The sequence below is a fragment of the Manacus candei genome, unplaced genomic scaffold (genome assembly GCF_025592945.1).
Source record: "Manacus candei isolate 608988 ecotype Guabito, Panama unplaced genomic scaffold, ASM2559294v1 h1tg000148l, whole genome shotgun sequence".
Lineage (NCBI taxonomy): Eukaryota > Metazoa > Chordata > Aves > Passeriformes > Pipridae > Manacus > Manacus candei.
In genome coordinates this window covers 296,290-319,597 of record NW_026138196.1, presented here as the reverse complement: position 1 = coordinate 319,597, position 23,308 = coordinate 296,290, and the positions used below count along the sequence as shown (strand labels likewise).

The window sequence follows — 23,308 nt, the reverse complement described above, 5'->3', positions numbered from 1 at the left end:
CCGGGTGAAACCACGGCTGCCAGGGGCTGGTAAAGGACTGCAAACATGAGGGCAGGGTTGTCCAAGAGCACAGAACTACCAGTAGCCAGGGAAAAGCGAAAAAGAAAAAAAAAAAAAAAAAGGAATTTCATAATGGTGAGCTCTACTACTCAGTGGGGAAATCTCACCAGGGAAATGCAGGGAGCTTAAGCCATTTAAAATTAAACTGGGGAAAGTACTCGCGAATGCATTATGAAGAACAATCCCGGAGTGCCGGGGAGATGGACTGGAAAGCTGACAAGCTCGTCTTTGTTTTAACTCAGCAAGGCCAAATCTTTCACTGGTGCAAATTGGTGCCGCTCTGTTTAACTCGGCCAGTTTTTCCCCCATCTGTGAGCTGGAAACTGTGAATCAATGTACTCGGGAAGGAAACGACGGGAAGAAACTCCAGCGGCTCCCGAGGAGAAGGGAGAGCAGACAGACTTTAAAAGTGACTCTGGATAAAAAAATGGCTTAAGGCATTTGGGGGAGGGGGAGGTTTATAATCAAGGATTTCTCTCCGCTTTGAGTTGTATCAGGAAATGCGGACTTTGGGTTTACGGTCAATGAACCTTTCTCTTTTTTTCATCCACCAGCAGCTTTTAACTCAGGGCTCTCATGCACAGAGAGGCTTTTATCCTGATTTTATCGGATTGCTCTCCATTCATACACCGGCACAGCGCCACGTTATCAGAGGTTGTGAATAAAAGCAAGGCCGTGTGTTCTTTCAGATAGGAACTGTCTTTTTTGTTCCATATTCGTATTTGACACCAAAAAACCCTCAGTTTTCTGCCTATAAATGGATTCTGGATGACAGCTCAGGACAAGGAACACGGCTCAGTATGATAATTTCCAGTAATTTTTGCATTGTAAAAGAATCCTAAAAAGGTGGTTCCTATTCATCAGCTTACAAACCTACATAAAACAGTTACAAACAGAGGATGCTTTCTGGAATGTTTTGGGTTTTTGTTTTTTTTGCTAATATCAGATATGATACTATTCATCTCACCTTTTTGATTTTGTTTCGAACCAACACGGTACTTCCCAGTTCACCAGCAGTTTATAAGAGGGGAGAGAAAAACTTTGCTTTATAATTTTACACCAGACAGAGACACATCTTCTGGGTGTTTTTTCTCAATCAGGTAGTTTTGACAGAAAGGGGAGGAGAAGAAAGGAGGGGAGGACAACAGAAATAAGCACATCTCAGCTGGACATGTATAAACCCATCGCCTCAGCTGAACTTGGCCAGTGATGGGCAGCCACATATTTGCTCCTGCAAAACCTCTGCTCCAGGTTCTTCCTTCCTCGTGGGCAAAAACATAAATGTCCATGAAGGGCTAAGCACAGAGAAATGATGTCCCAAGCTGCTGGAGAAAGATCTAGCAGAGCTTGTCAGTCTGTCAAGGCCATTAGCCCTTGTTTTCCTTTAAGAGGAGAAATCTGTTCCCTCGCAGCACCCAAGCCATGCCTCTGAGATAGTGCCTGTTCTCACAGCACGCATTTCTTTTGTATCAGGGTATTGCTGACTGTAATTTTTTTTTAGCCTTTTCCCAGGCCTTTCATCTTCAAAAAGCTTAGCAAATCCAGGCGTGGAATCCTGCCTTTGAGGTTACACGGATGGAAATCAAGGGAGAATTTGACACTTCCAGAGAAGCCAATCCCATGGAAATCCTCCCAGAGTAAACCGCAATCATAAATCAATCACCGACACTTTTAAGACGCTCTATTATCAATAATTGAACGCGAATAAAATCTTAATTTACATTCCTTCGTTTCTTGTCTGTATAGTTTTCTTTCTCTGTTCCCTGCCAGAGACTGTTTACTAGATGGCTGAGAGGAAATCCAAGAATAACCTTTCTATTTATGGTGTTTCATGCATATGTATGTGCAACGAGCTAATCTGCCTCACGAAATCGCTGCCGGGAGCTTTGAATCCCCACTACCAGCTCTGACGGTGAACACCCTGATTAACGGGACCAAAAGCACCAGGGAGAACCTGGGCTGTGCTCTGCAGGGGGTGGGAGAGGTGAAGGAATCCACCTCCTTCCACCAGGTGAAGAGGATTAACCAAACCATGGGTGAGCTGGGCTTTGTCATCTTGAGCCTCCCTCAGTGCTGAAAGGAATATCCCAGCACACATTTGGGGTTGCAGACAATGCACCCAGGGAAAGCAGGAGCTTGGGTCACCCCTTCTCCACCTCTTGCCAACTCTGTGGGCCACAAGAGACAGCTCTGCTTTGTGATGTGAGTTTGTGAAGGGCACCTGTTTAGTAAGAGCAGAGTTGTCTGGCTGCTTGTTACCACACTTCTCTCACACACAAGATTCAAGCAGCTGGAAAACTCTCCTTAAAACAACCTATCCCTAACCCAAAGGGGTCTCCATAGAAATGAGTCTCTGGGATTCACTAAACCCTTTGGCTTCTCTGCAGAAACTGTAGAATCACAGAATGATTTGGGTTGGGAGGGATCTTAAAGATCATTTCATTCCAACCCCTCTGCCTCGGGCAGGAAGACCTTCCACCAGACCAGGTTGCTCCAAGCCCCATCCAACCTGGTCTTGAACACTTCCACAAATGAAGCATCCACAGCTTCTCTGGGCAGCCTCTTCCAGTGCCCTACCACCCTCAGACTGAAGAATTTATTCCTCATATGCTTCCAACAGTGACAGCAAGTTCTGGCTGCCAAAGCAGGGACTCAAAAAAACCCAGTTGGTCACTGGTTACTGTTCAGTAATAACTAATTTTTGATTTCTGATTGTGATTTTGGCAGCAGAAGGAGTGGAGGAGGTTTCTTGCCTCACTTTTTTTGGCTCAAAAAAATGAGCCAAATATGATGGTTGGAGCATTTGGGAAGATGGGAAAATTTACAACGGGAAAACACTGATGATGAGCAGTGATTTGTCATTCCAGATACCAACAGGGAATGTGAAACTGCTTCACACACGCCCCTCCAGCTGGGTCTGTAATGTGGGAAGGCATGGATGTGCAACCAGTGCACATGGCTTGGAAAACCACGTCAGGTCTTGCCTGTCCTGCTCAAGTCACCCTGGGATCTGCACAGAGTCCCTCGAGGCTCTGCAGTGTGAACAGGGCATCTGGAAATGCTTCCTGCTCCAAAAAAGGTGGGGTTTTTGTGTGTCTGTGTTCATCAACATCTGCCAAGTGCTTCAAGCTCAGAGTATTAAAATTGCTGGAGAAATAAATGTAAAGCTGAGAGGTTGTTTGTTTGTTTGTTTCTTTAAAAAAGCCTTTTCTCAATCTGTCTTCGTAATATTTTTTCTTTGAAAATAAAATGGTTAAAGCCCCGCAAAACACCACGGTTCTTCACCGTGCCATGTGCCAGCTACTCTAGGCAGATATTCAAAAATATCACATTGGTTTTAATCAAAGCCCTGAGGATGCTGACAAATTATCAAAGGGAGAGCGAGAGAGAAAATTGAAATCTGCCATTTAGCCATGCCTTTGACATGTCGCTAATTAACAGATGGAGGAAAAACGAGGAAGCGCTGCCTGAACGGATCATTTCGGTGCTAAATCAGGGGAAAAGCCAAACAAATAAACAAAAGCCTGACTCATCTCCCACCTTATTCCGGGTCTGGGTCTGTCCGATCAGGATGAGGGCGTTGGAGGAGATGATGGAGAGGCAGAAGTTGATGAGGATGACGGAGCGCTCGGAGCGGATGTACCTGCAGCGAGAGAAGAGGGGGAGGGAGACCCACCCTGTTACAACAGGCACCAAGTCACCCCTAAAACCCACCAACCAGGTGCAGGTTGCTCTGGGCCAGGCTCTACACAAGGCCATGGCAAGGGGCTGCCCATTTCCTGCAGATTTTGTGTGTTAAGCAAATAAGAACAAAGGGGAAAGGGAGGGGGAGGAGGTCTCTCCACCATCCCCCCTCAATGCTGGAGTTAGGAGTCAACAAACTAGGGGCCAGCCTAGTCTGAGCCCCTCCTAAGACAGTAGAGTGCTGCAAGTCTTCTTCAGCTCTGCCTACTTGGAAGGGGGCTTGAAAAGGAGCTTAAAAGAAAAACATACAGGCAACACACGGAAAAGATTCCCAAATAAGAAGAGCCACAGGCATGCTGGCCATGGAAGCAGATTATGAACACATGCGCCTTCACAACAAAGTGTGTGTGGTTCAGCATTCCCCTCCCTTTAACCTAACAAGGCATCCTGAAGGGAGAAGTGTTTCTGGCTTTTTTTTTTTCCTTTTCTTCTTCTAAAAACACTTCTCAGAACTAGGCCAAACACGCAAGTGCAGCCGCGGGTCTGGGACATGAGGGATATAAGTCAGGAAGGTGTTGCCTTCAGCACCTTGCAGGAGCAAGGGATTTGTCACTTCTGATTTGCAATGGTGCAGCACGGCCCCGACTCGCTGCTGAGGTGTGGGCACGACAATTAATTCAAACCACTGGCCGTGGAGGAAAATTTCTTTGAAGGCACTTTTATGTACCTAATAAAACCAAAGAAAAGGGAATTGCAAAAGTGCAAGTCCTCCAGGATTGACTCGGGATCTCACCACACCAACACTCACACACGTGAGTTATCCCAGTGATGCAGCAAAGGCCCTGCCTGAATACCAGATGAGCAAAGAGTAGGTGCTGATGATTATATAAATTAGAAACAGATGTATTAATCAACCAGCTCATCCCTGGAGGCTAATGCAGGATTATTTCCTATATTCCAGCATGGCAACTATTTATATTGGGAATTTAATTTCATTAATTAATTTTAGTGCAAGTGAGTTGGTCGTGCCTTGGCTGCAGAGTTTTGGGTTCCTGATTAGGAGGGCAGGATGAGTTTACTGCACATGTGTGTTCTGCCAAGGTTAAATCTGTGCTTTAGACCTAATGAAGGCTGTAAAACTTTTGATTTTAAATTTTCTCTGAGTTTTGTTTTCAGACAAACATGAATATGAGGATATGATTTCCTGGATACAAAAAAGCCATTGGTGCAAAGCAGTGAATTGAACTTCTACTTAGGGTGTTGGAAATCTGGTTTAGGGGTAATTCTCCCTGAAACTCACCCAATCCCAGAACAGGTTAAAAGATTTAGGATCCCAGCTCAGCTAGAAACTGGGTTGACTGCCTGAAAAATTTGCTTCTGGTTCCTTTCCTGGCCAATCTGATCCCGAATTTCTTGATTTCCTTGGACTCAGTACAATGCTGTGCATCACCTGCATCCCATTCCATTTGTGGCTGGAGGGTACTGAGTCATCAGTCTATCTGTGCTTTGATTGTGTGAAGTAAAACATCAAGTCTCCAATCTGCAGCTTCTAGGGGGGTAGAAAAGGAGATCTGGACTCTGCCCTGGTGGGAATGAGATGTAATAAATCTGTGGAACAACACTATGATCCAACTGGTGCACTTCAAAAGCCTCCTCTAGTCAAAAAAGGTAAGAAATTAGTAGAGTCTGGATGTGAAAGTAAGGGAAGATAATCCAGCTGTCCTCACACTGTTCCCACCTTAAACCTCCTTAAGCCAAGCTCTCCTTTCTCCCTGCTTCCCTTCATATACTGAGAGCCCATCCCATTCCCCAGATCCCTGAACATCCAAAGAACAAGACGTGGGTTGGCAATGAACAGAATCACAGAATCAGAGTAATTTAGGTTGGGGAAAATCCTCTCGAGTTCCCAGTTCAATCCTATGCCCCCAAAAAAAAGCACTAATTTCAAAGTCAGATCAGGCTTCTCAAGGTCTTGTCCAATCAAGTTTTGGAAAACACCAAGAACAGAAATGCTTCCACCTCTCTTGGATGACTTATTACAGCATTTAACTGCTCTGGTGGTGAAGGATTATTTTTTTATATCCAGCTGGATCTTTTCCTGCTGCAGCTGCTGCCTCAAGACCTTTCCCTGCCTACCTCTGCAAGTTATTCCACTCTCCTATGACTCCTTAACAGCCTCCTCTTCTCCAAGCCAACCCTCGTCCAAGCTTGTGACACCCTTTGGCATCATGTTCTCCAGCCCCTTAAGCATCCACTGGATTTGCTCCAATCTCTTGTATTGGGAAAGTTCAATATTGGACAAACTTTTCCAGATGTGGTCACAACAGTGTCAAACATGATCCAGGTAGTTAAAGAAGACATTAAACAATATTGGCCATAGAACCAACCCTGGCCAGAAGCAACAAGTTCCTGATGAAGCTGCAAACCTTTGACCATTGCCCTTAAATCCGGCAGGAACTCCATCCAGCTATTAAACCAACAATCCAGTGCACAATTCCCTGGTTTGGATACAAGGGAGACTGTGCTAATGGCCTTGGTAATGTCAAAATACACACCACCTACTCCTCTCCACCGTCCCTGTAACCATCCATCCCACCACAGCAGGGAAACAGGTCAGCCAGGCACAACCTGCCCTCAATAAATCCTCGCTGTCTATTCCCAATCACTCCCCTGTCCATTGCTTGGAAATAACCTTTCTAAGTCCTTGCTCTTTAATCAGCCCAGGGGCTGTGTAGGTTGACCAGTCAGTCGTTTTTCTGGATCCTCCCCCTTGCCCTTTTTAAAGGTGGGTGTAACATTTGCCTTCTTCCAGCCATCAGGAACCTTCCCAGATGACAGAGCAGCTCCACAGCTACACCAGAGAGCTCCCTCTATGCATCCCATTTTGTCCCATGGATTTGCAAGTGTCCAGATAACCTAAATAATCCCTGTCTCTCTTTTCCTTGGTGGTGGGGAGTACTTTTTTCCCTGGATTTTGCCTCTGTGTAGGAATTTGGGTGCCTGGCAGCCGACCTTGCCAGTAGAATAAGGCAAAGAAGGCACTGGGTACCTTCACCTTTTCAACTTCCTTCTCCATTAGGCTCCTTGTCCCCTTCCATACCGAGCCAACACTTCCCTGGGTAATCCTTTGGTGCTGATGGACCTACAGAAACCCTTCCTGGTGCCTTTCACATCCCTCCCCAGTTTCAAAGGCAGCTGAGGTCTGACCATTCTAATTCAATCCTGCATTCCTGGGCAATTCTTCCAGAGTCCTCCTTGGTAGCCTGACCTGGATTCCAAGCATTTCCTTGCTATGTTTCAGTTCAATCAGAATGCTGAGACCTCCTGCCATGCTTGCTTTTCTCCTTCCATTTCCTCTTCCCCAGCACAGGATGCTCCACAGAAAGAAATCATCAATACTACCCAGCCCCTCCAGCCAAAGAAGTCAGGAGCTCATATCAGAGAGGAAAAAAGCACAGAACTTGATAGGTTTTGCCAGAAAACAGATCTCCAGCAAGGACAGAGCTACTCCAGGGTGCTGTCTTGCTACCCCTTTGGCTGATATATGGACTCTGTCTACTTATCAAAATATGCTGTACTCAGCCACAAAAGCAGGGAAAAACTCACTGCTAATTCAGGGAACTTCTGCTCTGGCTTGTGTCCTAGAATCACAGAATATCCTGAGTTGGAAGGAATCCACAAGGATCATGGAGTCCAACTCCTGACCCCGCACAGACCCACCCCAAAAATCCCACCATGTGCCTGAGAGTTGTCCAAACTCTTCCTGAGCTCTGGCAGCCTTGGTGGTGTAAGCACTTCTCTGGGAAGCTTGTTCAGTGCCTGACCACCCTCTGGGGGAAGAACCTTTTCCTGAGATCCACCTAAATCTCCCCTGACACAGTTTCACCCCATTCCCTCAGGTCCTGTCATTGGTCACCAGAGAGGCTCCCCACATCCTGCAGCGTGTGGGGAAGCCCTGCACAAGCTGAGACAGATGGAAAAGGTGGGAAAACCCTGCAGTCTGTCTCTCTGCTCCCATTAGACTCCCCTGCTCCCACAAACACTGAGTCACTCCTGCTTTCTCACTGTGTGTACACACATCCCTCTCCTTGCAGTCACTTACTCATTCCTGCTGCCTCCCACCAGGGCCACCGAGTGCCTCAGCACCTCCAGCACAGGCAGAGCTCCGGGGTTTAAAGCAAGTGTTAAAAGCCCCTGGAGAGCTCATTGACAGCCACTAAATCAATCCTCAGGCTCTGCTGGGCAGGGAGAGAAAAGCTCCCTGTGTTATCTCCCAGTGATCCAGCTCTCCCCCAGCTGCTGCCAGGGAACAGGGGCTGCCGTGCCCCACATGCTGATGGGCTGGTGGATGAGCTATTCAATAGCCAGCATCGATCTCCAGGCTATGGAAAGGTCACTGACTCCAGAGGCTGTTGAACCACGATGAGTTCAGGGACGGAAAACGCATCCTGAAATACCATCCTGTCAAGGAGCTGCTTGAAAGGAGTGGCACAAACCAGAGCTCGGAGGAACACAGCACTAAGTCATTTCACCTGTTCTGACCCTTGAGTAGCTGAGTTTTTTTTCTCCCCAGTTTTTCATCTTCACATTGGTGTTCAAGGGGGAAGATCTTTTTTTTTCTTTCAATTCCCCCTCTTTTTCCACATGGGTGGTGGAGCGTGTGGCCCACACGCACATTGTGCCTCCAGCTGTGACCCGGGCCAGGCGCTGCCGAGATGTAACAAGGTCACTCCCCTTCCACAGCCCACTGTGTCACTGACCCCTCTGTCGAGCCTGCTAATAAGGCCAGAGATGCACCATCTGCAGCAGAGATTTTTGCAGCCATCTGTCTACTGGGAACTGGAGTGAGTCCACCAACAGGCCACCAACAGCCGTCAAACAGAAGCAACTCCCAGTTTTCCAGGAGGCTGTGCCAAGTTGGCCGGGTCTGAAGTGATCACTTGCATCAAAAAAGCTCGTGCCATTCACACCAGTGGCTGAGTAGATGCCACCGAGGAGCAACCATTATTTGGGGGCTTTGAATGGGAAGTGGAGGGTAAATTCCTTCCCCAAAGCTGAGATCACCTCCCTTCTACTCTTCCCCCTTTTCTTTACCGTGTCCCTCTCCCTCTTTCTCACCCGCCCTTTCTTTCTGCTTCCCATATATATACACACATATAAACAAACCCTAGCTGGGCAAAATTCTGGGAAAGCTTCCAGAGTGTCAGCTTCAGTGAGCTTATTCATCAGAAGTGTTTCATTCTCAAGCTGGGTCTATGTGTGCATGCTCCAGATGCCTTTGTCCGGAGTTCTGAATGGGAAATTTCCCGGCCAAAGCTCCCAAAAACAGCTGAGCTCTGGATGAGGGCTCTCCACAGAAGATCAGGCAGCCAGGGCATGAGGAGTTTCTCCCCTGCATGGTGAAAAAGAACCACTTTGATACTGCTCCTGTGTGGAATAATACTTCTGATTCCATTTCTAAACACTCCTCCTGTTGTCTATCAGAATATGCTACATTCAGGGTAAAGCAAAGTGGGAGCAAGGAGATAACGTTGACTTGAGTATGAGGTTCCTGAGACCATTAAAAGGACAGCACATTCACGTCCAGCAGCTATGCCTAAAATAAAAAGGACACACAGAGTGCTCAGGGCTCAGCCACGGGAATGCTGTGAAGTTCAGAAAACATGGAAACATGATCTACAGAGAAGAAATGGAACAAACTCAGCGCACCAGAGAGAAATTCTAGAGATCACTTGATCATGCTTTACAAATATTTACACAGAGAGACTTAGGATAGAGAGCCCTTTAACCAAGATAAAGCTGGTCTCAGGATCACTTGGAAATGCATGTCCATCCTTGGCTAGCTCAGAAATACCCATTCAAGCCTCCCATAAATGTGTCCCCCCATTGGTGCTGATCATTTTGGGCATAGGCACAAGGCAAAGGCTGGAATGAGAAATTAAGCAGAGTGTATTTTAAACAGGTCAGGCAATTTACTGTCCTCAATAACAGTAAATATTGAGGGGGCACGCTCCTGGAAAAAAATACACCGTGTTATTCCAAATGACTCTTGGCATGCTCCAAACTGAGTCGACCTCATGTCTGAGCTTGGGTTTCAGATCCTGAACTTGTTTCTGATAGGAAAGAGAGGGTGAGGCTCAAACACTTGCACTTTACTCTCCAATCCTAACTTTCCACTTGATCCTGACACCAGTGACACCAGTAAGTCACCTACCAGCGCTGCTCAGTGCTGCCCAGCCTGAGGAAAAGCAGGAGAGGACAAGGACTTGAGCACATCCAATGATACCCCAGGCACGGAAAAACCTGAGTTCTAGATAAATGTTATCATGATCAGTCTTCAGCTTGTTGCACTTGCCAAAATTAACCAGCCACTACGCACTGTCACAGTATCAACAAAAAAAGATGCATTTTTGCTCATTTTTTTTTACTCTCTTGTTTCTTTCCTCTGTCAAAGGGTAGAAAAAGTTATCTCAATTCACACCTCTGAATGGAATTTCCCCTTTCCTTCCTTCCTAAGAAGAGTGACTTGACAAAATGAGAGCCTCAGACTGATCCCTTCTCCCAAAAGGATCACCAGTAACATCCAGTTAGATTCTCTGTAGCCACTCCACTTCCATTTCACAGTCAGTCACCTGGTTCTGATTGTCTTTGTTTTATTCAGTGTGGAGCCACGAAGGTCTCAGTGTGTTTGCCATGGATTTAGGAAAGGAATGGGTCTCGTGGCATAAACTCAGACCTTGTTCAAGGCAATACAGGGAGAAAATCCCTTGCACACCTCGGGTTCTCTGGCTTATACAGTCCACTAAAACACGTCTAACAGGGGCATGGGCCAATACGGGCCTTGGTTCAATAAAACTTTGCTACAAATTCACTTCAGCCTTTATAAATGACACAATTTTAGGTTCCACCTGACCTGCTTATGTGTGTACAGGAGCTCTCTGCCATGGGATGCACTGAGGACTCCCATTTGAACCTGAAGATGAAGGTAAAATGTAGCTAAGAGGTAGGAGAGTTATTTAGGTGATGGAGTGTAATGATGTGGTTTAACATCCTCAGGCTCCTGAGAAGTTCTGTCAGTTCTTCAGGCCAGATGTTTTCATGGCAGGTCATGGGAATTGTGATGTTATCAAAGCAATACCTCGAAGGAAAGGGCCTGCCCAGAGGCAGAACATGTCCACCTCGCCCCAGACAAGGTCTCCTGGAGTTTACAAAGGCATCTAAACCAGCAAGAGGCTTTTGGAAGTGGAACAGTGAGACTACATGGGGCCATGGCACTAATTTCACTCTACTAATTTCTCTGGCACTGAAAGGAAAGAACAATGCCAGCTAAGCCACCAGGATGACTTTCTGCAGGACCTACTCGTTACCAAACAGCTCTTCCTCAGGCACCAGACACCCAAAACCAGAGGGCAAAGACTCTAGGATCCATGCAGATTAAAAACCAGTTACTTTCCCCAAGAAGAAGAGAAGAGAAGAGAATGTAAGCCATACCTCCAAACAGAGACATAAATGATAATCAACAGCAAAAGTGTCAGCGAAGATACTCCACAGCCTACAATTAACGTGACAGAAGGGACCAGCACCTTTTCCATGTTCTGAAAGAGAGAAAGTAAGACATTAAAAAAAAGAAAGAAAGAAATAGAAGAAGCTCAGAAAAAATAAAATAAAATAAAAAAAACAGTTCTACCAGCAAAATTTCATGGCAAGAATTTTCCTCCTAATTGTCACTGTGTCAACTCACCTGACCTTCACATCACACTGCACAAACAAATAAGGAGGAAAGGAAACCAGGATCTATTTCTGGTTGGCCCAGACTTCTTTTGGACCTGATTCTGTTCCCACACTCACACACACACACCAGTGTCAAGTCTGGGTAACAACTCTCATTTCTGTGGAAGGCAAACGTGGGTTACAAGAGAAGGATCAGGCCCTTTCCATCCAGTGTGAAACTGGGAGGTAATTAATGAGGCAACAGCAGAAGGCAATGCCTGCACTGGAACAATTACCAAGGAGCTCTTCTGGGAATGGTGGTGATGAAGGGTGGAGGATGAAAAGGTGAAAATTTTCCACCAGCTACAGACATTCATCTGGAAAAGGATGAAGTGAAGCAAGTAAAGGAAAAGCAAGGTGTATGACCTCCCCAGGGACCCAGAATCCAGCCATACCATCCATCAGTTCACTACTCTTACACTACTACAAGAGGCATTTCCTCATATAAAGGGATCATACAGACCGGAAAACCTGGTTGGGATGGTTCTGAAGAGAAAAGATCTGCAGACACAACCCAACACTTGCTGTAACCTCTCCTAATGGAGTTCTCTGCCTGGCTGTGACTGAGTAACCAACCAACATCTGCCAGACTGATACCATTAAAGTCGCCCTGTCCTCAGCTCGGAGGGAGGATCTGGATCCCACTTGGCTTTCCCTGCTGCAGGCTCATTTCCACACCGGTGATCTCTGCTGGCATGAGAGGCAGAGAGGCACAGACCCACCGTGCAGCAGACACACCAGAACCCTTTATTCAGAGGGATCAGTTCATGTGTAGAGGGGTGGGAGCCCACTCAGGGCTCATTGCATTGTCATTGCACTGGCACAGCACCAACACCTATCGCTTCGCCCATGGACATGAGATGGTTTCTGACACAGCAAGGGCTTAGCACGAGGGAGAAAAAAACCACAAATAAAGGGAACTATGCAAAAATTTGGGAATAGAACAGGTAGCCCTCTAAGGACTTGACTGCACTGTTTTGTTGGCAGGCAGGAGGCTGCTCAACCTGAACCTCCAGTCAGCGGGATGCCATGAGGCTGAGGCTGTGGCAGCTCTGTTCCAGGCTACTGAGCCTTCTGCAAAGCAAAGTACATCAGGTAAGGCTCAGTGTGGTGCTCAGATGGAGCCTGGCCAGCTCAACACATGGGCAAAGCAAACATGTGTCCCTTCACTCAAGGCCCACAGTCACCACAGGTTTACTCCACAGAGCCCACCCTGAAGAGGAGATAAACAACCCTGGTGCAGAGGGGTCTGAGTTGAATTGTCCCTGGATTTTGAAGGACTTGGTAAGGTAAGACCTTCCTTATTTGATTATGTTGACCAGGGGTGCCTCACACATTTGGAGGGGGAATTAATTAATTAATATGAGGACTTAAGTCCCCACATTTTGAACCTCATTGGGATGAATTAATGAGGAAAAAAACTCTCACCACACCAGTGCAGTGAACCCCACAGGAGCTGTTGGGAAGGCTGGCACAAGATCTTAGAGGACCTGACACAAAATTGAGTGACACACTGTAGGAGCCTAGAGGATAAGGGGGTTAACATGTATGTCTCAAGCACGGGTAGCCAGATGGCTGTGGAGCCAACCAAGGACTGTTGTGGCTGGAGAAGGTGCCATGTGGAGGTAGGGCAGCACTTTTCTGTGACAAATATCCTTGCCCTGGCTCCTGGAGATAAGCACAACACAGGACAAGAGCAGGAATGAGGTTGAGAAGGGGGCATGCACTGAAGGGGTATAATCAAGAACCACCAAAGATCCCTGAAGCCTCCAACTCATTTCCAGAAAAGTCTAGAAGAATGACCTGTGTATGATAACTAATTTGCATAGAAAGTGAGAAACTAGCAGGGAAAACTTATCTATAAAAGGTGCCCCCCTGAAGCCTGGGGGCACAGGCACCCCAGGATCCTGGACAATGCTGGAGCCAGGACTGATGGTCTCTCTTTCTCCCTTTCCTTGTTTCTTTCTTTCTTTCTCTCTCTCCCTCTTTAATCCATTTTCTCCCTCTTCCCTTTCACCCTTCCCCTTTATCCAAAATGTCCTGTGCTTACCCCAGGAGATCAGGGACTAACATCCCAATTTCCATGCCAAATGTGTCACTTACTAATAAAACTCTGCAAGTTCTTGTGGACCCTCTGACTTTCACCGTTCCTTTCGACCACAAATCTTGGGTACTTCTTTCCCCTTAAAGATGGGATGCCCCACACATTCAGTGGCTTGAATTCCCAGCTGGAATAAGCACCCAGAGGACTACAGGTTGTTTGAGGGATCTCCACTGGATGCAGAACAGCTACAGACAGGAAACCTGCAGTGTGGAGCTACCTCTCTGCAATGTCCCCCACCTTCCTTGAGTTTATTCTGTGAAACAGGAGGCTTAGGACACTCCCAAACTAGACCACAGATCACAGAATCCCAGATTAGTTTGGGTTGGAAGGGACCTTAAAGATCATCTGATTCCAACCCCCTGTCATGGGCAAAGACACCTTCAGCTAGACCAAGGTTAATCAGGGCCCCATCCAACTCGGCCTTGACAGATACACACACACAGGGTTTGGATTCCAATCCTAATTCAACTTGCAGAAATTATGGAACTTTAAAACAATCTCTCGGTCCTTTTAACTAACAACGGTTGTGCAGAAACTGCAGGAGTAACAGGGTGCTGAGCCTCACCAATCCTGCATCATCCTGCATCTTCCTCCACTCGCAGATTCCCAAAATGCTCGTGAAAAAATGTTTCAGCTCACATGTGGAGCCTTCCCCTAAACTTCTACAGAGATTAGATCACTGCAATTTTTACTGTCAAGTCATATGACTGTGTTTTCCATCCTGTGAATTCACTCCTGCCAAATATTCACGGAAGGTTAGAAGCATTTTTTTCTGGGGATGAGGTGAATGCAGAGGTACTTCAATGAATGTATCAACATTTTGATTTATCTTCCATCAAACAAAATTGAGATTGGACATAATCCAGGCAGTGTGAGTGCTGAAGTAGCATATCTTTCTCCTTATAAATTGAAATGTGGAATGGACTCTGATTTAGGGGTTGGGTATGGGAGAGACAGATGCAATGTTGGGTAAGAAGCCACAGCTTTGCTTCTCCCCCCTGCAGAACCCAGGCGGGCAGCAGCTCTGTCCCACCCCAGAGATGCCTGGTTGTGATAAAAGCACTGATCAAACATGGATTGCTCCTTGCTCTCTCTCTCCCTCTCTCTCTCCAAGCTCGCTCCCAACCCCTTTTCCTGTCCCTGCTCCTCCCTCACGGCGATGTGAGTTCACATCGCACAAACGGTGGCCTGGGATGAGCATCGATTGTGACATTTGATTTAAGTAGGTCTCATTTCACTGACTTTTCATGGGTAACTGGATAAAAGTGGGGGAGGAGCTCCATTAAAGCAAAAAAAGCCCGACACGTAACTCACTCCTAAACCACCCAGGAGTAACTGAAGGAATGGAGTTTGGTTTGTAAGGGATGAGCAGACTTCATCCCCATATCCCAACACAGGAATCTCTAATTTCCCTCCCTTCCATATCCTCTCTGATATCCCTCCACTCCCCAAAATCCTCAGGTTCTTTCACTTCTTTCTCAATCCCCTTTCCCATATTACCCACAACACTCTCCTAGGTCCTCCATCAGCTAAGGAAGAGATTTCATGTGCTGGACTATTCCTAGGTCAGGTGTTTGCTCACAGATGAGGCATTACACAAATGATGAGCGGTCAGTTGGAAGCCAGATTTTGCTGTAATAACTGGTGTCTCTCTGCAGTCCTTCCCACAGGAAAGCCCCTGATCTGCACCTCCTTCTTCATCTTTTAACCAAATTTTCACAAAAGCCATACCAAGTGGAAGGACTTTTGCTAAAGAGACGCCACAAAGTTCATCCCTCTACCCCACAGAGAAGAAATGGCTGGTGATGAGATTTGTGTTGGCATCATGAGGGTGGATAACCACAAAAAACACTGGCTGCTCCTTTTGGGATAATAAAATCATTAAGGTTGAAAAAGGCCTTAAAGAACAGCAAGACCAACCACCAACCCAACACCACCACCATGTTCACCACTAAACCATGTCCTCAAATGCCATATCCACATGTTTTTTGAACACTTCCAGGTGACTGCATTACTTCCCACGACAGTCTGTTCCAATGCTTTATAACCCTTTCCATGAAGAAATTTTTCCTAATGTCTAATCCACTTGAGGCAATTTCTTCTCATCCTAAATAAGTCCTAAAGCCTCAGACCCATGTAACTTAGGATTCTGCTTTCTTTCTTCGTTATTAAGGTTTCTCTGTCCCGCCCATCTTCCTTTTCCCATCCCCCTCTTCTTCCCTTTGGCAAACAAATCCTCATTTGTTTTATATCTTCTGACTAATTAAACCCCCTGACAGAATGTGGTTGGATGCTGTAGAATCCAAGCCTTGCGAGGGAAATTTCCTTAAAGGAGGAAAAGTGAGGGAAAAACAAGGCCGATTCAAAAAGTAATAATGCTGGCAACAGAAAGACCTCAAGGTAAGAGAGGAAGCAATCCTATGGGATTTTCCCAGCACCACAGCTGAGAAGAAACCGGTTGTCTGCAAAAGACAGGCCAGGAAAAGGGTCTCCACCTTCTCCAGGAGCACCTTGAAACGCAGATGAAGCCGTGCCCGTTTGGAGCTGGAAAGAAAACTTTTCCCTGGGCCAATCAGGAACAGAGCAGGTTGCTGTGAGTCGCAATTCCTGGGATTCTGTCACCAGGCATGACAAGGGAGGGGAGAAGCAATCAATGACATCAGCCAGGATGGAAATAACGAGCGCTCCTGCCTGGGGCTGCTCCTGTCCTGCCACCTCATCGCTCTGCCTGGCAGGGCAGAAGGACACTCCTCCTTTTCTTTGCGATTTCACCTTGCTTCCTTCTCCTTTTCTGTTTCCTTTTCTCTTCCTTTCTCCCTAATTTTTGCTCTCCTTGTCTTTTTTGTCTCCCTTCCTTTGGCCATTTCCCATGACATATTCTGCCTTTTCTTCTTGCCCTTAATGCATCTCTCTGGCTCTCCCCCCTTGATATTCTCTGCATTTCTCTCTTTCCTTCTCTTGCTTTCTGCAGAATGTGGTGAAAAGCGACTTCATTCGAGTCGTGCTTGTTCCATTACCCTGCTCTGGCTCCAGGGTCAAACAGGCTCCAATTAGAAGAAAATATTTCTTAATGCTGTGCAGTTTGCCCCAGACCTTACAAGCTGTTCTTTCTGCTTTTTCCATCCTCGATCCTGAGAAAAGCTGAACAAAGTCTTTATAGGTACAACATCACACCAACACTGTCACCGAAAAATTAAAACCTTTATTATGCTCCCAAATTAAACACAGGCATATGAGTTTGGAATTTGGGGGGCTGGGCTTTGTTTGGTTTTAGAAATGTGTTTGCTCTTTGTAATGGTTGCCTTGAGCCTGGCTTCCTGCACATCTGAAATTAAAGATTCATGAAGTCAGAGAATTACAGAAGTACTGGTTGCAAGGGACAACTTCAGCTTTACAATCCAATTTGCTGCTTGGAGCAAGGCTACCACTAGTATCAGGTGCTGTTTTTGTCTGGATAAGCTTTGGGAATTCTCCAAGATGGAGAGCTCCCATCCCATTGGTGCCCATTCCAGGGCTACACAACTCTCCTTGCGACAGGGTTTTTCCCAAGGTCACAAACGACCAGGGGAGGTTTAGATTAGATATTAGGAATTTCTTCACTGAAAGGGTGGTCAGGCATTGGAACAGGCTGCCCAGGGAAGTGGTGGAATCACCATCCGTGGAAGTGTTAAGGAAATGTGTGGATGTGGTACTCGGGGACGTGGTTTAGTGGTGGACGTGTCAGTGCTGGATTGGACTCAATGGTCTCAGAGGTCTTTCCCAAGTTAAAGGATTCTATGGCTCTGTGAACCTCATAAGCTCTGGTTTGTGGCTTTTCCCCTTGTTAAACCATCAGGCACAAGCCAGAGGAATTTGGATTTATAATTTTTGTAACTGTCCCTCTGATACCCTCAGGTTGGGATCAGATTTCCCCCTTCATCCATCTCTGCAAGACCAAGCAAGTCCATCTCCTTCTCCCCCCAGGTCATGAGCTCAAAGCAACGAGACTCATCCCACTCTTCTGACAAAGAACTGGATCAGGTGGGTGTGATTTACTCCAAGTATTCTCAGGAACCACTTCACTGTGCCACTGTCCCAAAGGCTTTTCATGATTCCTGAGAAGCTTTTTTTAAGCCCCATCATGTTGATTTCATTGCTGGTTGGACAACTCTTGCCAAAGCAGGGAGAGAGCTGTTAAAATTGCTGGAAAATAATGCTTTTGCCAGTACTCACAGAATGAACAGCTTTCTAAACAAAAGGGTCTGTGTCAGTGCTGCAAGAAAACAACTCAGGAGGGTTGAATGAGCAAAAGGTGAATGTGCTCTTCTCATCTACCAAAAAAACCACTGATTTTTTTAACCCCATTTGGTTGGATTCTGGGTTTCTCATTCACATATACACCTCACTGGGATAGTAAAGCACCTGTACTCTACACCAGTACAACCACTGCTAAAAAGGTCAGCAGCCACCCCAAAGGGCAGGAATCCACAGCAATAAAGAGTATCTTTTAGGACTCTGGTATTGAGTGACGCCATGACACCTTCACCTGTGTGAGAACAACACAACTCAGCTCATGTGTGTGTCCACCTCTGGGGACACTACAGAGGCTGCAGAAGGGGCAGATGTGAGGGACGCAAGGAGCAGACCCACTGAATAAGGAGGTGCTGCTCACACTCCACTGTTCTCCTGAGCACCATCACACAGCGCTCCATGAAACCAGCACTGGTGTCCAGGGTGGTCATGCCAGGACATGCCTGTTGCTGAGGTCTGAGATAAAAGTGGTCCTGCTCAAGGGAAGACACTTTTTTTTTTCCTTTTTAACAGATTCATGGAATGGTTTGAGTTGAATGGGACCTTCAAGATCATCTTGTTCCAACTCCCTGCCATGGGCAGAGACACCTTCCACTAGAGCAAGTTGCTCAAATCCTCATCCAATCTGGCCTTGAACACTTCCAGGGATGGGGCATCCACAGCTTCTCTGGGCAACCTGTGCCAGGGCCTCACCCCTCCAAGGGAAAAATCTCTCCCCAAGTCCTGTCACCACAAGTCAGCAATGGCAGCTCCAACAACCTCCAATCCTCCCAGTTTAGAGGCTGATCATGACATAATACAGTCTGGAACATCCCTCTGGGCAGTTGGGGTTGGCTGTGCCAGCTGTGTCCTCTCCCAAATTCTTCTGCACCTCCAGCCTTCTCACTGGTGGGGTGGGGTGAGTAGCTGTGTAAGCACTGCCCAGCAGTAACTAAAACATCACTGTGTGATCAACACTGTTTCCAACACAAATCCAAATGCAGCCCCACACAAGCTGCTTTGTAGAAATTTAACTCCATCTCAAACAAAACCTGGTGAAAAAGTATTTCTCCATCTTCCTCATAAAATTTTATCTATTGGAAGGCCACAATAAGGTCCCCCCAGAGCCTCTTCTTCTCCATCAACCAACCTCTGAGAAGGGCTTTGAGATCCCTGCATGAAGATGTCACTTAGTGGCATCATTAATAAATTATCTTTTCCCAACTTTGTTCTGGAAAACATGACATCATATCGAGCTCAGCCCCTGCCACTGCAGGACAGGTCCAGAGGATTTCTCCCCCGTTTTTTTCCCCTTGCCTCACAACCACAGGCTTCCCATGTCAAAGTTAATAGTCACCCATTATCAGAAACGCATTTGTGGAGCTGAGGGCTCCTTTTCTGTAATTTGGCCGGTCTAACGGGCAATTTCGGGTAATTACGGAGCACAAAAATCACCCGGAGAGACGCCTTAACGTGCTACTATTTATTAACAATCGCCAGCTCCTCGGTGGGTATTGAGTCTGCTCTCGAGATCCAACGTGGCGATCCGTGTTTAGCAAACAGCCCCGACGAAGCTCTGAGGGCAGAGGAGTGGCCACGCAGCCTCCCTGTAAATGGGAACTGTCAGGATCGTTTCCTGCGGGCTGGCAGGGAATTACGGGAGTTAACAGCCCGCATTATCTACCTGCCAGTCATCAGCACCACGGTCAGCTCGCTGCCACCCCTGAGCGACCACGCTGCGCTCCCAGAGCCTCAAATTTCCAGTCCCGATGTCGAGGAGGGATGGGTCAGGCTCACATGTTAATGCTGAGGACCACTCTTCTTCTGCCCCAGACATTCTCACTGCCATTACTTAAAACACATTATTCCCTCCCTGCCCCTCTCCGATTACGCTTTGCTTGGCCAAGCAGCTGAAATCCCTGTTTTATGGAGCTCTGAGGAGCAGCCATGAGTCACTTTGCATCTTTTTGTGGGCTGCAGTTTGGGAATCAGACTGCTGGGACCTCAAGGAGGAGGGTGTGGGTGGAGATGGAGGAGAGTGGGGGTCTATTCCCAGCTTGCCTGCAGGTCAACTGTGGCCACGTGGCTCCACCACTTTAGCCAACCTTTCTCAAAGGCCTCTCAGCTGATCTGCTTTAGATGGCAAACACCGGTTTTAGCTTCTCAGGGGCCTGTTTTGATCCCCTGGAAATGGAAGAGAATAATACTGGCCTCCATCTCTCGTCCAAAGCTTAACTCAGCGTGGATCGCTGCGGTGTGTAAATGACTCAGGGGGTTCCTGGGGCTATGTCAGGACAATCAAGAACCAGCATCTCATTCTCTGCTGTGCAATATTAACATGGGGAGGTATGGAGGAGAGAGAGGAGAGAGCTCTTGGCTTAACTGTTTGTGAGCCGGCCAGATGGAATGTCTGGCTTTTAAATCTTTGCTTCTCACGCATATGGAAAGCTTGCTCTGTCGCAGCCTTTCCCTTTAAAGCATACTGAAGAGAAATAAAACCATTTTCCACAATAAAGCTGGTAATAACCAAAATGGCCTATTCCTCTACGGGTATGTGTCCTTTGCTTCTGAGAGAACAGAGGCAGAAGTGAACTTTAATCGCATTGTGCAGCAGCACTGACACAGGCACTGCAGCAAGGAGCAAACCTCATTTCACTCTGTCAGTCCAGGAGAATCAAATGGTCCAGGATCCACTCTGTTGTGGATATATGATACAGATATTCATACAAACTCACGTTCAAAACAGAGGGGTCCTGTCCATACTGCTCAGTGGAACATTCACTCCTCACAACTCCCAGAAAGGAGGCTGTGGGGAAGTGAGGGTTGATCTCTTCTCCCAGGCAACTAATGACAGGACAAGGGCAGATGGCCTCAAGTTGCACCAGGGGAGGTTTAGGTTGGATATTAGGCAAAATTTCTGCACTGAGAGAGTGGTTATGCACCGGAACAGGTTGCCCAGGGAAATGGTGGATTCACCATCCCTGGAAGGGTTCAAAAAAGGAGCAAACGTGGCACCTTGCGGTGTGGTTTAGTGGGCACGGTGGTATTCGGTCGAAGGTTGGACTTGATGATCTTTGAGGTCTCTTCCACCCTTAATGATTCCATGATTTTATGATGCATGGAGCAATCCACACCCTGAACCGCAGCTGGACATTGCTGGTTGGCACAAGCCAGGGAGCATTATAAAAATTAAATATTAGGGACAATTACAGGACAGCACTAGAGCCACCTCTGGAATTTATTATTATTGTTACCATTATCATCATCATCATCATTGTTACTACTATTGCTATTACTAGCATTATTTTACCACAGGGACATATGCTCTATATGCTCTCTATATCCTCTCTAGGCACATTAAAAATAAGTCTTCTTTCCTGTTCCTTTCTGCTGGGAATTGTCCTTTCTGTGTACTACACAGAGAATAACCAATTCAAATCCTGCAGCTGATTTGGAAGCTGGTTGCCCTCCTCTCTTGTAGCTTCACAGCAGCAGCTCTGAGCACCTTGCAGGGAAATGTGGTAAGATTTACACACAGCTAAAATAAAATAAGTCCGTGGCAGATTGGGGATGGAAAATGAGAGTAGAATCCAGACTGTGTTTATCCTGATTTAAGCAGTGTTTTGGTTCCATGCCAGGCGACAGCATTTCACCAAATTATTCCAAAACAGCCCGTTGTTTGTTTTACTATCAGTGTGGTGCTGGTGAGTGATGCCAGACCAGCAGCTCTCCCCCAAAACGTGCCTTCCCCATTCCTGTGCATCCTGCCCTTCAGAGAGACCCAGCTGAGGAGAGGGGGGAACACCAGAAGCTATAGGGTTTGCAAGAAGATTCCTGCCAAAGATGCTCATTTCCCCCGGAGAACAAACATCTACCTTCCCTCTCCCCTTGCCTGTTGAAGGCCTTAAGAAAAAGCTTCATCCAAAGCACAGATTGTGAACACTTGTGCAAAGGCTGCACAAGCCACCCCTAAGGCATCTCTTAAGCCCTGCCTTTATCCAATTCATAGAATCATGGAATATCTGGAGTTTGAAGGGACCCACAAGGATCATCGAGTCCAGCTCCTGACCCTTCACAGAACAACCCCAACAATTCCACCACACCCCTGAGAGTGTTGTCCAAACACTCTTTGAGTTCTGGCAGCCTTAGTGCTGTGCCCACTGCCCTGGGGAGCCTGTTCCAGTGTCCAACCACTCTCTGGATGAAAAACTTTTCCTGCTATCCAACCTAAACCTCCCTCTGACACGTCTTCACTTCCCTTGGGTCCTGTCACTGGTCTCCAGAGAGAAGAAATCAGTGCCTGCCCCTCCACTTCCCCCCATGAGGAAGCTGCACACTGTGATGAGGTCTCTCCTCAGAGTCCTCTTCTTCAGGCTGAACAAACCCTAATTATTCCTTGCAGATGCAATTCCTCTCCTGTAGGACCCAGGTTCCCATCTGTCACTGTTGATCACTGAAGATCCCTGCACTGGCAACAGCTCCTGACCCAAACTGGGCTTGAACCAACAGCCTTGGAGTAAAACAAATGTCCAAGCCATTGCCAGTCCTCAGAGGGTTTCAGAGGCTCCTTCTCACCTTGGAAAAGGAGATGAAGGGATTTCAGCCATTTGGCAGCAGATTGGTGTGCTCTTATGGGGATAATGACAGCTCTACTCCCATTGGAATCCAAAGAGCCCACGGGATCCAGCATGTTCCCAGCCCCCAGTGCAACACACAGCTGGTCACTGGGGAATCCCTGGGGCCAATTCCCTCTCCATGGAGCAGTGATCTCCAAACAGCACTCCAGGAACCAGCTTCCAGCCCTGACACCCAACTCATTCACAGCTTGAGTGATTGGAAAGTAAAGCTGTAACAGCCCCTGGATTTACAGCTGTTCTGAGCTGATATAAACAAAATCAAAAGTGGCCCCAGTAGTGGGATATTCCCTGTCTGGGGAACAGCTGGCATGATTGCCATGTTTAAAAAGAGGGAGAAGAACCATTTGTCAAGAAAAATGAAAGCATTGTCTTACTTGTGGGAAAAGAGCAGAGTCATTTTGCTTTCACAGATTTATTGAATATATTCTGTATATCCTTGTGGTTGGTAGGGCAGGTAGGCAGCAAGCACTCAAGCCGCAGACTGAGTTTTGACTTGCAGTTATCCCACCCAGCTTAATCCCACTTTCTTCATTAGACAGTCCTACCATTTAGAGGGAACTTGCAAGCTCAGATACTCCTAATTACAACTCTGACATTTGTTTGCCACACACATTGCCCGTTTTTGCTCAAAGATTGCCAAAATCTTGCCATTAGGTTTGTCCACTCGGTCATTCACAGACAGTAAAACTATGAAGGGCACAAACCTTTCAGAAAACTGCTTCAATTTGGGTTTAAATCAGTAGACAATTGTTGTAAAATAATAATAATAATGACTTAGCCATGC

At 46.8% G+C, this 23,308-nt stretch overlaps 1 protein-coding gene across 16 annotated transcripts in view; it reads right to left on the bottom strand.

Moving 5' to 3' along the window:
* The window catches only part of ADGRB1 (adhesion G protein-coupled receptor B1), a 300,832-nt gene that overhangs the window by 61,176 nt on the left and 216,348 nt on the right, over positions 1 to 23,308 (bottom strand). For 9 of the 16 annotated variants that reach the window (XM_051771931.1, XM_051771936.1, XM_051771929.1 and 6 more), the window contains 3 exons: positions 11,236 to 11,339; positions 9,959 to 10,054; positions 3,601 to 3,703 (listed from right to left, as the gene is read on the bottom strand). In XM_051771931.1, the coding sequence (XP_051627891.1) occupies positions 3,601 to 3,703; positions 9,959 to 10,054; positions 11,236 to 11,339 (303 nt within the window). The remainder of the gene's footprint in view (positions 1 to 3,600; positions 3,704 to 9,958; positions 10,055 to 11,235; positions 11,340 to 23,308) is intronic. The other 7 variants (XM_051771935.1, XM_051771933.1, XM_051771939.1 and 4 more) reach the window with 2 other exon arrangements.